The sequence below is a fragment of the Chanodichthys erythropterus genome, chromosome 3, assembly GCF_024489055.1.
Source record: "Chanodichthys erythropterus isolate Z2021 chromosome 3, ASM2448905v1, whole genome shotgun sequence".
Classification (NCBI taxonomy): domain Eukaryota; kingdom Metazoa; phylum Chordata; class Actinopteri; order Cypriniformes; family Xenocyprididae; genus Chanodichthys; species Chanodichthys erythropterus.
In genome coordinates this window covers 7552417-7564914 of record NC_090223.1, presented here as the reverse complement: position 1 = coordinate 7564914, position 12498 = coordinate 7552417, and the positions used below count along the sequence as shown (strand labels likewise).

The window sequence follows — 12498 nt, the reverse complement described above, 5'->3', positions numbered from 1 at the left end:
TTTTATGGATTATATTCAAAATATTTCAGAAAATCTTGAAAATCAGAATTGGCTTCTACTTAATTTAATATGCAATATCACACAAGTAGTCATGTGATGTCTGTCTATCAGCACAGCTGTGATTCGGCCATATAGACACGAGGCCGCAGGCTTTTATAAAAGTCCCTTCCATGTTTAACCAGTATAAGACACAGCAGCAAACCCCCGAGATGAAGCTGTTCTCAGCAGGTACACGAGCTCTGAACGACCGCTGACGGCCTGGAGCTCACGTCTCCGGAAACAGCTAAACAAATTGTAATAATAAAAATAAATAAAAATAGTAATAATTAATGTGATTTTCATGTAATTAATAAGAATGATGATGATGATGTTCAATCACAGTCCAGCAGATGAGGATCTCAGGAGCAGGAGGATGTGACGCTGCGCTCTTCATCGGTGGGACGGAGTGTGGAGGGTGCGGCGGCTGATGACTCATGTCATGTTGAGTTGCCTGGCAACTGCACTTGTTTTCTTTTAAGCTCAGAAGAAAAATATGAACGTCTGGATGCCATTCACAGAGAGACGCTGTTCTTCCTGCTACACAACACAATAAAATATGAAAGAAATAACTCAATGTAAAGTTCTGCACTAGTACTGGCTCAGGCTGCTTTACAAACAAGTCAAAGGAAGAAAAGGAAGAAAACGTGTGTGTGAGAGGGAAGGGAGAGGTTTGAATGTGTGTGTGTGTGTGTGTGTGTGTGTGTGTGTGTGTGTGTGTGTGTGTGTGTGTGTGTGTGTGTGTGTGTGTGAGAGAGAGTGCGTGTGTGAACGTGAGTATGGGAGCGTCCAAAACATTCCCATCCGGATTTCAACACAAACACTCAACAATAAAAAAACGCATTTCAAAACGCTATCTGATGTTCCTTCTCTCTCTCTCTCTCTCTCTCTCACACACACACACACACACACTAAAGGTGGATAACAGGAGACTACAGATCAGTTGAATACAATTTGAATACAGATCATAACGGATTAAACACACGATTGTTGCAGGACTTGTTCTTGTTCTTGCACAAAGACATCATTGTGTGAGAGTGTGTGTGTGAGAGTGTGTGTGTGTGTGTGTGTGTGTGTGTGTGTGTGTGTGTGTGTGTGTGTGTGTGTGTGTGTGTGTGTGTGTGTGTGTGTGTGTGTGTGTGTGTGTTCTGGTGCTCAGGTGATGTCCTGCAGGTGAAATCAGGTTGAACAACATTTCCAAATTCTTTCGTCTTCTCATTAGGGTGTGTGTCTGTCACACAGGGTGTGTGTGTGTGTGTGTGTGTGTCTGTCACACAGGGTGTGTGTGTGTTTCCTCACTGAGAATCAGACACTAAATTCACGGAAACAGATTTCACAAAAAAACACAGCAAAGAGTGAAAACAACAGGAGTAATTGAGGCATGTCATCTCTATTATTTTGTGTTTTTAGGGATCCGGGCAACAAATACCTCAGATGTCACCACGCCTTCTTTCAACATCTCACCATCCCACATCCACCAACGTACTGAAGATCACATTCTCCTTTGACGAAATCCACTGTTTTTAATTATTTGAACCATCCTGAAAAGCTTTTCCGAAGTTTTCCTGATCCAAACTGAGCTCTGGCATCTGCAGACTCTCATTAGAATAACTGAGTTTATTTCTACACACATGATCTGCGTAAGGGTTGAGTGTTTTCCAGTACAAATATGAGACCTCCTTAAATCAAGACGCGTGTGTTTGAGACTCGAGTCTGGTTTTCTGAGGAACTGATCTACAATATCACAAGAAAAACCAAGCTTCTGCCAACAGGGTCAGAAAGATCAGCTTGTTTTCTCTTTGCATTAAGATGGCAGATCGCTGTTCTTGTTTTATTTTGACCAGTTTCTCAGTAAACATGTGGCCGGTCAGTCCTTTTCCTACTGAGCGCCCAAACTGTCACATGAATCTGGATGAATCGAATCATCGACGACAGATAGACTGAATCTCCTCTGAAGACGTTTGACAGAAATGATCATTTTCTGCAGTTATTAGAGGATTTCAGTGACACACTGACTCACTGCAGCCTTTCATGTGTATCGAGTCCTCCAGCTGGAACTGATCTTAAATCCAGCCAATAAACCTCCAGTGTTTCAGCGGTTGATGTGAGAGATTGTCTGTTACAGGGTGTGGAGTGTATGTTTTCACAGACTCAATACAGGACAATATTTACCAATGAATCACACAGAAACAGCTCATGTGTGTGTGTGTGTGTGTGTGAGAGAGAGAGCCAGTGATTGGTGAAGTTATCAGTTACACAAAGTTTTCACAGAGCCGGCGGGAAAAGGGCTTGTCAGGACCTTCCCAAACGCCACACCCTTTGAAAGAGAGACACTGCAGGAATGAGAGTGAGGGGGCAGGGCTGGGGGCGGGGCCAGGCACAGAGTGTCCAGGGTAAAGGCAGGAATGAGAGTGAGGGGGCGGGGCTGGGGGCAGGGCCAGGCACAGAGTGTCCAGGGTAAAGGCAGGAATGAGAGTGAGGGGGCGGGGCTGGGGGCGGGGCCAGGCACAGAGTGTCCAGGGTAAAGGCAGGAATGAGAGTGAGGGGGCGGGGCTGGGGGCGGGGCCAGGCACAGAGTGTCCCGGGTAAAGGCAGGAATGAGAGTGAGGGGGCGGGGCTGGGGGTGGGGCCGGTTAGAGAGCGGTTGGAGGGATAGTTCAGAGTAAAGAGCTACAGTCGGACACAGATCACATCTGGAAGTGTGCAGTTGCTCTCATCCTTCTGTTCCTCAGCAGGTAAGATCTGAAACTCTTCTCTCGTCTCTCGTCTCCACCGCTCTGGAGCTTCACCAGATTGAGAACAGCTAGTTTAGAGAGTTTGTGTGAGTGTGTGCTGCTGTTTGTCAGGATGGCATGACTGCGTCTGGTCAGGGAGGGTCTATCTGCCGCTCTTCTGTGTGAAATATGAAAAATCCTGAGAAACGTGGAGAATGGGAGCGTGTGAAGTGTGCAGAATGGATGAGAGGAGGGATGCTTCTTTAGGGAGCGGCATTTTTGTGCAATGCTGAGGACAAGTTTCAACCCATCTAGCTGTGAACACTAGATCCACTCATTCATACCTGCTGAACACACACACACACACACACACACACACACACACACACACACACACCCTGTGGGCGGATTCACATGGCTGCTGTTGAAGTGTCCAGAGCGAAGTTCATACCTCTGTGTTTTCTCTCTCTCCGTCAGTCATGTTGGTTTTACTCGCTGCCATCTTCTTCCTCCACCTCACCTGCATCGCTCTGCTGCTGGCCGCCACCATCCATAACGTGAGTGACACGGGAGAGGGCGGGCCTCCTCCATTATTCAGCATGTTTTAATAAAATTAAGGTTCTTCATTGCCACTGATGGAAGCTTTAACATCCGTCGCACTTTATATTGGAAACACTTCGTTAAAATGTTCTTCACACTAAGAATGAAAGCTTCTTTGGGGAACCAGAAACGTAATGTTTGGTTTACTATAGTTAATACACATAATGTAATGTCAATATTTCTGGTCGACAGTTATTAAACGTTTGATAAGTTTGTGTGGAACGGACATTATAGTGGAAATAGATGAATGACAGCTTGTGAATTGTGTTTTCTCTCTCCTGCTGCTTTGATATGTGTGTGTGTGTGTGTGTGTGTGTGTGTGTGTGTAGGCCTGGTGGGTGACCGGCACAGTGTCCACTGATATCTGGGCTCGATGGACTCTGATTAACGGACAGTGGAACTACACTGAGCTTCCTGATTTCTATCCCAAAGGTACATGAATATTAATGAGTTCAGTTACGTAATCACAATTTGAGGGATTTATGAATCACACATTCCTCTCCTGTTAAATGCCAAACGTGCTCCGAATGACTGGGATTTTACTCATTTTCAGCAGCTTTTCTATGAACCACAATGCATTTAGTAACTTTTCTCTATGGTTTCGTCCACTCACTACAGCAGTGTTTCATGACCATCATATATTTCTATCTGACTCTGAGATCAAGAACAGTTTCTGTGTGGTTCTGTACAGAACTCTAGAGTTCTTGGATCAACTTTAAAGAACCCAAAAAAGTTCTTATCATTTCTATAAGCAGAAATGTCTTAAATTATTACTTTTATGGGTTACTTCCAGGGTTGGGGAAAGTTACTTTTAACTCTTCCCTCGCCAGAATTTTTTTAGGATAATTTTCTCAAAACTTTCATGGCCCCTAAAATATTTTTTAAGTGAATATTATGAAAGAACAAAACTGTTTTATTATAGTGTTATGCATTCTTTTTTTTTTTATATCAACACTTGAATGTGGGCAAGTTTCATAAAAAACAACATTTCAAACAAAAAGCTGAGAAAATCGCTTTTTCTTCATCCGAATAGGATTGAGTAAAGCGACTCCATCAACACCCTCAGCCAGATTCTGAGAAAACTAAACTAAATTAAATGAAACTAAACTAAACTAAAGCCGGGGAAAGAGTTAAAAGTAATGCATTACAATTATTGCGTTACTCCCTAAAAAGTAACTAAATTACATTACTTATGGAAAGTAATGCGTTATGTTAGTTTTTACTGTTTCTCACCTGGACTGGGCTTTCTTGATTGTTTTTAATAACTTTTTTTTTTTTTTTTTGGAAAAGTTCTATTTTTGGCAATTGTAAAGGTCCTTTCACGCCAAAAGTGAAATGAATACGTCTCAGGTTGAAGGAAATGCATAGTTAAACTTGTGTTACTTGTAATGCGTTACGCCCGACACTGGTTATTTCAATAATTCTAGTAATAAGGTGTGTTTATGCACTGTAGAATTCTTAAAATTAACATTAAAAATGAATTTAAACAAAATTAAACCCTTAAGTTTTTGAGAACAGATGTGAAAATGCTCTATCCACACTTAAATGATTATTATTCAAGACTGCTTTGGAGTACAGACCTCAGTTCGGTCTCGTTTTAAAGACGACACCCCGCAGATTATTGAAGTGAGATAGAATTAAAGCATGAAAACGTTATGGAAGTCAAATGTACTGTACTTTTCTATAAAATGTATATTTTATTAAATATATTTTACTCTAATTCAAATGAAAGCCATATGTGTAACCAACTTGTGTTCCAAATTTGAAGTTCTCAAAAATTGAAGTCCCCATGAGATTTTGTTTAGGTGCTATACCAAAAATAGCCACCTGGTGTCACCGACATTCAATTATTACAAATTGATACATTTCTGTCCAAATCTCAGTTCTATCACAAAACAGTTGGCAAACATGGAACCGGGAGACTCTTTCCGATGATATGTGTTTGTCAAGATAAATATTGCAGCAAAAATAAATATTGTAATATGAAACTTGACACCACCCACTAGGGGAGGAGCTTGCTAAAAGAAATGAAAGCACTGTTTCCATGGAAACGCAACATCCCATTTCAAAACGTTTTTCGCATTCTGAATCTTTAGTTTGTAAGCTTTCCAATGATACCTAATTTATGATGATTACTAAAATATGTGATATGAAAAAGCGGCATAAAGCGCTGGCACTTAAGGGCCGGTGAATTCAAACTAAAAGGTTGTACACATTAGCTTTTCCTCCTAGCCGTGTGGTTTCTGAGTATATGTCAGCAGCTGAAGCATGAGATACTCACGCGTGTGCCGTGTTGATGTTTCAGAGTATCTGCAGGCGGTTCAGGCCAGCTCCGTGCTCGCGTGCATCTTCTGCATCCTGGGCCTGTTCGTGTTTGTGGCGCAGCTGTACACGCTACCTAAAGGAAAGCGCTTCCTGTTCTCCGGAGTCTTCCAGCTGCTGGCCTGTGAGTGACACACACACACACACACACACACACACAGCTCAATGTCTGAATGCCGTACAGTGTGTTTAAACGCTTGTGCTCCTCAGGGCTGTGTATAATGATCGCGGCGTCCATCTACACGGACATCTTCCATAAAGACGAGCATTTCGGGAGCTACGGAGCCTCCTTCATCCTAGCCTGGATCTCCGTCTGTCTCACCTTCATCTCCTGCGTCACCTACTTCGTCCTGCGCAAGAAAACAGCGTGAGGAAGAGCACAATCGCAGAGACTACAGGCATCCATCCTCACCTCTGACAGACACACAACAGATCCTCAAACGCTCGTCTCAGGCTGCGCTCGAGTGTTTCATCTGTACATATGTAATCTCACTGACATTCAGAGTCCAAATCTGTTTAACGCTACTCATGGTATGGGCTGTTTACCGTCATAAACATACCGCCATACGGGTGATTCTTCACTTCAACTACCTGAAAAATGAAAAACTTAATTCTGCAAACTCTTTGTTTCTATGTTTAACTAAAGATATGATCCTGGCATCAGCCACTTTTGGCTATTTAAGCATTTATAGTCCATATAATTCCCAACACTACATGAAATAACTGATTTTAATTAAAAGTAAATCACTTCATCACAATCAATAAGACCCACGATAAAGAGACATGTTTGAACAGCTTTTAAAGTTCAGCAGTCTTTAATAAATCCTTTAAAACGGGAGTCAGACAGAAAAACATTAATGTCAAGATAATTCTGTCTCTTTGTTTCCATGGAATAATGTATTACTGTTGATGTTTTCTGATAAAAGGCAACTTTAGAGTCTAGTAGTAATTAAAATATGAACAGCAGATATCAATAAAGCACACATTTATTGTTTATTTACAGAATGAAGTGGAATTTCTTCCTCACTGACAGTGTGAACATTTCAAAGGGCAAAACAGTCGTAACATCACAAGAAAAAACACTGAAATACATTGATATTTTCACGAAGAGTCGGTGTTCAGTTTGTCATGAACAATGTTGAGTACACAGAAACAGAAACACAGTATATGGATAGATGAACAGATCAGAGCGGGCTGAACTCCTCGTCCGAACACTGAGACAGCGAGAGAGGGGCGGGGCATGGACAGTGAGGGGCGGGGCCAGGTGATAGATGGGCTGGGCGTTGTAATAGAGGGGTGGGGCAGGGTGAGAGGTGGGCGGGGCATGGTGGGGGAGGGGCGGGGCATGATGAGAGAGGGGCAGGGCCAGGTGAACGATGGGCAGGGTGTTGTAAGAAAGGGGCGGGGTGTGGCGAGCGAGGGGCGGGGCATGATGCGAGAGGGGCAGGGCCAGGTGAACGATGGGCAGGGTGTTGTAAGAGAGGGGCGGGGTGTGGCGAGTGAGGGGCGGGGCATGGCGAGCGAGGGGCGGGGCAGGCGGGAGGCGGCGGGAGCGGAGGGCCGAAGTACGGCGACAGCGGCGAGAGCGACGGCGGCTGCGGAGGGAAGGTGAAGTTTCTGCAGGGGTAAAACACACCCCTGTTTTTGGGTCCCAGCATCATAAACTTCTTGGTGTAGTTGTTGAGCGTCAACACGCCGGACGACATGCAGCAGCTGAAGGCCACCCACGCCACGCTAGCAAACACGAGAAACAGCGTCAGAAACGGAGCGTGAAGACATGTATATACAGAGTCAAGGCTGGAAAGCACCACAGCACCGTTACAATCTGAACTGAGTTAAGAAACGTTTCTTCTCTATTGTGTCGTATATACGAGTGAAACGCTTCGCAAACAAGAACAAATGTAGGGCGGGGCTTGATTTTGTCTGTGGGGAATTGATTGGATGGTTGTGGTTTGCTATTGGTGGATCTCATGTGAGTGACAGGTTGCCCCGCCCTCATCATCAGAGAAGAGAAGAGATGCTGCAAGAGGAAGATATTCTGATTCAAGATATTCCATAAAAAACTTTGTAAATTGTTGCAGAGAAGAACTGGGCATCACATCTAAACGAGTATGTGTCAATCACATAAATCTGCAGACTGACTTTCAGAAATTTGTGTAGACTTGTTCAGACTGAAAATCAGGGCAAAAGTTGCATAGTGTATTCCAGCCTTCACACACACACACACACACACACACACACACACACACACACACACACACACACACACACACACTCTCTCTCATACTCACTAAAAGGCCCAAGAGTAGCCGTAACTGTGAGGTCTAAAGTCTTCCGGGCCGTTAGAGATCGTCACCTGGAACACCTGCATATACATCATGTGAGCGACCATCCCAACCAGCCCTGAGAGAGAGAGAGAGCTGAGGAGGAACAGACAGGACAAAAGCTACTGCGTGTGTGTGTGTGTGTGTGTGTGTGTACCTGCGAGGACCGTGCAGACGGCGGCGAAGGCGTTCAGTAAGTGAGCGCAGCGCTGCTGTGGAGGACACCAGGACGACAAACACAACTGCAGCAACAGGAGCAGAGAGCTGACGCACAACAGACCCACGTACAGCAGCTCCATCCCCACGTACAGCCACACCATCCCTGCACACACACACACATTTACACACAGAAGAGCTTCAGCAGACATTCAGAGAGTGTGTGTGTGTGTGTGTGTGTGTGTCATTGCCTTTCTCTGCTGCAGGTGTGAGGGCCATGAAACTGCGACACTTCTCCTCTGAAACAGACAGACAATTAAAACAGAAGTTTCACTGTGGAAAACATCCACACAGCTGACAGGAAACGTTCTCAGAACGTTCTCTTAGAGTTATGAACAAACCTTCCTCCAGTAACACTGACTGAACACAGTTATCTGGTCTTCTCAAGACAAATACATTACTTATACATCGTTCATGGAGTGTTTTTTTAGTTGGATGTTCATCTAACCTTGTTTAAATGTTGCTGCTTGTTTCAGACAACATTCAAAGTAACGTTCCCATAATGTCTGAAGAATGATGGAATGGAACGTTCCCTCACATAACCAATGAGAGCGCTAATGAAAATGCTTCTGTTGTTCATTTCCAGAAGTTTGATTATGAATGAAGCGATCTCAGTGTTTGTGTGTCACTCTGATCTGAGACGTGAAAACTGTACAGAGTCACATGATCAACTCTCGTTCACGTACATCTATCTGAAACGAATCATACACATAAAGAGTCTCTGTTTAATAGTCGTCATAGCCAGGTTTAAATGAAAATAAGTATTTCATATGCTTTCTCTCTCTCGGTCTGTTTGTAATATTTAACACAGTCCAGCAGCTGTATGAAAACTAGCACAGCTGAAGTAATCCTCTTTAGAGAATATCTCTCTCAGATCGAACACACAAACCTCTCCAGTGGCCGTAATGAGTCTGTAAACCACTGGAACACTGACTGATGTACGACAAACGCCAATCATTTGATCCCTTAAACTCATCTTTGATCACCAAAATTACATACTTAAATATTTTTTCTTCGTGCCTTAAAATAGCTTGAATGTAACTCAACACCCCTGCTTCATTTAATATATGCGGATCTATGAATATGCAAATTAGCCACGCCTCCACTCGGTCAACTTACTGAGGTAAACGCTGCTCTTTACAACACCGGACACATAACGGTAATTATTAATATGATTAGTGACGTGTGACGTGACACCAGAAACATCATGACTGTAACACGGGACATCTCGAGGTGCAGGGCCCGTTTACACGACACCAGCCTGAAAACTTTTCACAAACGTTTGAAAACGGTGACGTCTTGCGCACATGTGTTCAGTCTATAGGTGCGTCGTGTTTTTTTACAAAGTGACAACGCCATCTACTGGCCTGGCAGCAGAATGCAGCGTTTTTAGTTGTCTTCGCTGATCCGTGTGAACGAAGATCGTTTTGATCATTGTCAGTGTGCGATAAACGCAAAGGAAAAACATTTTAGTTTTCAGTGCACCGCTGTCGTGTAACCGTACCCTTAGTGTGAAGAAGAAGACACCGCGTCAGAAGAACTGAGTGGATTTGACCTCTCACCCCAGGCGTCGGTGTAGATGTTCTCGTCGCAGACGGCCCAGAGTCCCGCGTGGAAGGTGGGGAAGATGAAGCGATCGTCGCCCGTCTCCCAGGAGAAGGATCCGTCCGTCATGCCGGGCACCGGAGTGCACTTGAGCCGGCGGACGGGCGAACACAGCGGCTTGGGCATCTTCTGCCGGCCGACGCACCAGTGCGAGGACGAGAGCGACAGCAGCGACAGCAGCAGCGCCAGCAGCGTCTGGAGGAAGGACAGCCGCGGAGAGCGCAGGAGCGACAGCACGGACATGCTGCGGCACACAGAGACCGGACTCACAACATGTTCCTTAAGGGTACCAAACCTCAAAATTCATCAGCTAATTACACTTTCAGTCTGCCTGCAAATGACCCATTCCGCATGTACGCAGTGGCCTGTTTTCCAGACTGACTGTACACAAAACATAATGTGTAGGCCCAATATTACCATGTGACAGGGTTGCCAGGTTTTCACAACAAAACCCACACTTCTGACACTCAAAACTAGCCCAGTCGCGTTTCAGGGGGTTCCACGGATCCAGGGGTGTTTTTAGCGAGTTTCCCTGGTAAAATTTGCATTGCAGGGGCTAAATATCATGTTATTTGGGGTCACTTCAACCCTCAGACGTGAAAAACAACCCGCAGCAACAGTGTAAAAGTAGCCCAATTCTGCGGGAAAACCGCAGGCAAAGAGCTGGAGTGTTAGTCAGCGTCACACACCGTCTCCAGGCCAGCTCCGGAAGGATAACAGGACTATCTTGTGTTTTATTATGTTTATATGCGGCAGTCGTACACTAGGGGTCGCCGCTCACTTTAGTTTTTGTTATGTTAATTTTATTACTAAAGTTGCGTTTTCTTCCTCCTCTTTCCCGGAGACTTTGTTACAATTAACTTTTAGATTTTATATAGAAACTTCCTATATAAACACATTCAGAGAGTTTCTCATCTAAAACGCCAAACCATTCGGTTAACAGTCAAACAATGAAACAAGAATGAACAAAAAAAGAACAAATACAGAAAGCAAGCAAGAAAGATTAGGTTAATGAACACTGTAAATTAGACTGACCTTATTAAAGCCAATGGTGGAGCTCCTTCCTTTAGATGTGACACATGCATGTATTTCAGAAACAATGAAATGAAATGAAATGAAATATGACATCCAGCAGCTTTCTCTCTCTCTCTCTCTCTCTCACACACACACACACACACACACACACACACACACACACACACACACACACACACACACACACACACACACACACACAGGATTAACCTGAGCTCTAATCTGTCAATCTGTTCCAGATCAGTGACAAACTCTGACACAATGAACTTCAATCAGTTCTAACAGACACACACACACACACACACACACACACACACACACACACACACACAGTGATCAGGGGTTGTTGAGAGGACAAACATCATTAAAACACCATGAATGCATTTCATTCAAACACTAGTTTTCCATCCCATGTCTCTAATGTCAGATTATATCTGTGCACAGCAAACATTTCTACATCATATTTAAAAACGTATATGTGATTATTAACTTAACTTTAATGTTTCTATTGAAAAAATGATTATGTTTTAGATAAAAGTCCTTGGTTAACAGATTCACAATGACTGTCCAGCTGATGTGTGTGTGTGTGTGTGTGTGTACAGAAGCATTACCTGAAGACAGTAGCGTCCAGCAGAGGGCGCTCTTTCTCTCTCTCTCTCTCTCTCTCTCTCACACACACACACACACACACACACACACACACACACACACACACACGTCAGGGGTGTTTCCCTTCCTGTCTTAACTCCTCCCTCTGCTAATGTGAGGAAAGGGTCAGAAAAACACAAATAATACACGTTTCTAAAATGACACACACTTCCAGAAATAAAATGTGTGACTAACCAGCTAACAGGGAACGGTCCGGCAATGTTCTTCCAGGAACATTAACAGAACGTTTGCTCAAAGATATCTGGTCTTTAATAATGTTCTCAAAACATCTATACATCATTCATGGAACATCTCTTGGACGTTTGTTTAACGTTGTTTAAACGTTACTACTTAACTTTCAGAGAACATTCAAAAATAACATTCCCATAATGTTCTTCAGAACACAAATTAAGATATTTTTGATGAAATCCGATGGCTCAGTGAGGCCTGAGCAATGTCATTTCCTCTCTCAAGATCCATTAATGTACTAAAAACATATTTAAATCAGTTCATGTGAGTACAGTGGTTCAATATTAATATTATAAAGCCACCAGAATATTTTTGGAGCACCAAAAAAACAACAAAATAATGACTTTTTATCAATATCTAGTGATAGCTGATTTCAAAACACTGTTTCAGAGTGTTACGAATCTTTTGTGTCGAATCATGATTCCGGTCGCGTATCAAACCTCCAAACTGCTGAAATCATGTGACTTTGAGAAACGCACTTAGTACGCATCCCTGGGGAACACCGGTATTAAGCACAATGGTGGGTGATCATTCATCATGAATTTATTACTACTTGCGGTCTATTAGAAAGACAATGATAAATCCAGTGTATTAGTGGTGATGGAACTTGCCTGTGGTTTCTTGATTACCTGATGACGCTGGATTGAGTTAAAGGCAGAACTAAAGTCAATAAAAAGAATTCTAGCATAATTTCCAGGGATATCCAAGTGTTGAAATAGACAATGCAGAAGACAAGACATCATCAGAAC

The 12498-nt window shown here is 43.5% G+C and overlaps 2 protein-coding genes across 2 annotated transcripts; one reads left to right on the top strand and one right to left on the bottom strand.

The window, feature by feature from the left end:
- The first annotated feature begins 2712 nt into the window (after positions 1 to 2712).
- Positions 2713 to 6688, top strand: LOC137008212 (epithelial membrane protein 2-like). Its single transcript, XM_067370113.1, has 5 exons — positions 2713 to 2771; positions 3228 to 3307; positions 3680 to 3782; positions 5656 to 5796; positions 5883 to 6688. The coding sequence occupies exons 2-5, from the start codon at positions 3230 to 3232 to the stop codon at positions 6041 to 6043; spliced, it is 483 nt and encodes a 160-aa protein (XP_067226214.1). The 5' UTR covers positions 2713 to 2771; positions 3228 to 3229; the 3' UTR covers positions 6044 to 6688.
- A 168-nt stretch (positions 6689 to 6856) lies between these two features.
- On the bottom strand, positions 6857 to 10060 carry LOC137002884 (germ cell-specific gene 1-like protein). The gene is made up of 5 exons (XM_067362817.1): positions 9775 to 10060; positions 8404 to 8451; positions 8154 to 8318; positions 7964 to 8075; positions 6857 to 7406 (listed from the first exon to the last, which is right to left on the bottom strand). Exons 1-5 carry the CDS (start codon positions 10058 to 10060, stop codon positions 6857 to 6859), a joined length of 1161 nt encoding a protein of 386 aa, XP_067218918.1.
- Positions 10061 to 12498: the final 2438 nt, after the last annotated feature.

Coding starts and splice junctions, on each gene's coding strand:
- LOC137002884 (XM_067362817.1), bottom strand. CDS start 10,060: ATGTCCGTGCTGTCGCTCCTGCGCTCTCCGCGGCTGTCCTTCCTCCAG. Junction 8,319..8,403: donor CACACCTGCAGCAGAGAAAG/GCAATGACACAC, acceptor GTGTGTGTGCAG/GGATGGTGTGGCTGTACGTG. Junction 8,076..8,153: donor CGTCTGCACGGTCCTCGCAG/GTACACACACAC, acceptor TCTCTCTCTCAG/GGCTGGTTGGGATGGTCGCT.
- LOC137008212 (XM_067370113.1), top strand. CDS start 3,230: ATGTTGGTTTTACTCGCTGCCATCTTCTTCCTCCACCTCACCTGCATC. Junction 3,308..3,679: donor TGGCCGCCACCATCCATAAC/GTGAGTGACACG, acceptor GTGTGTGTGTAG/GCCTGGTGGGTGACCGGCAC. Junction 3,783..5,655: donor TCCTGATTTCTATCCCAAAG/GTACATGAATAT, acceptor TTGATGTTTCAG/AGTATCTGCAGGCGGTTCAG.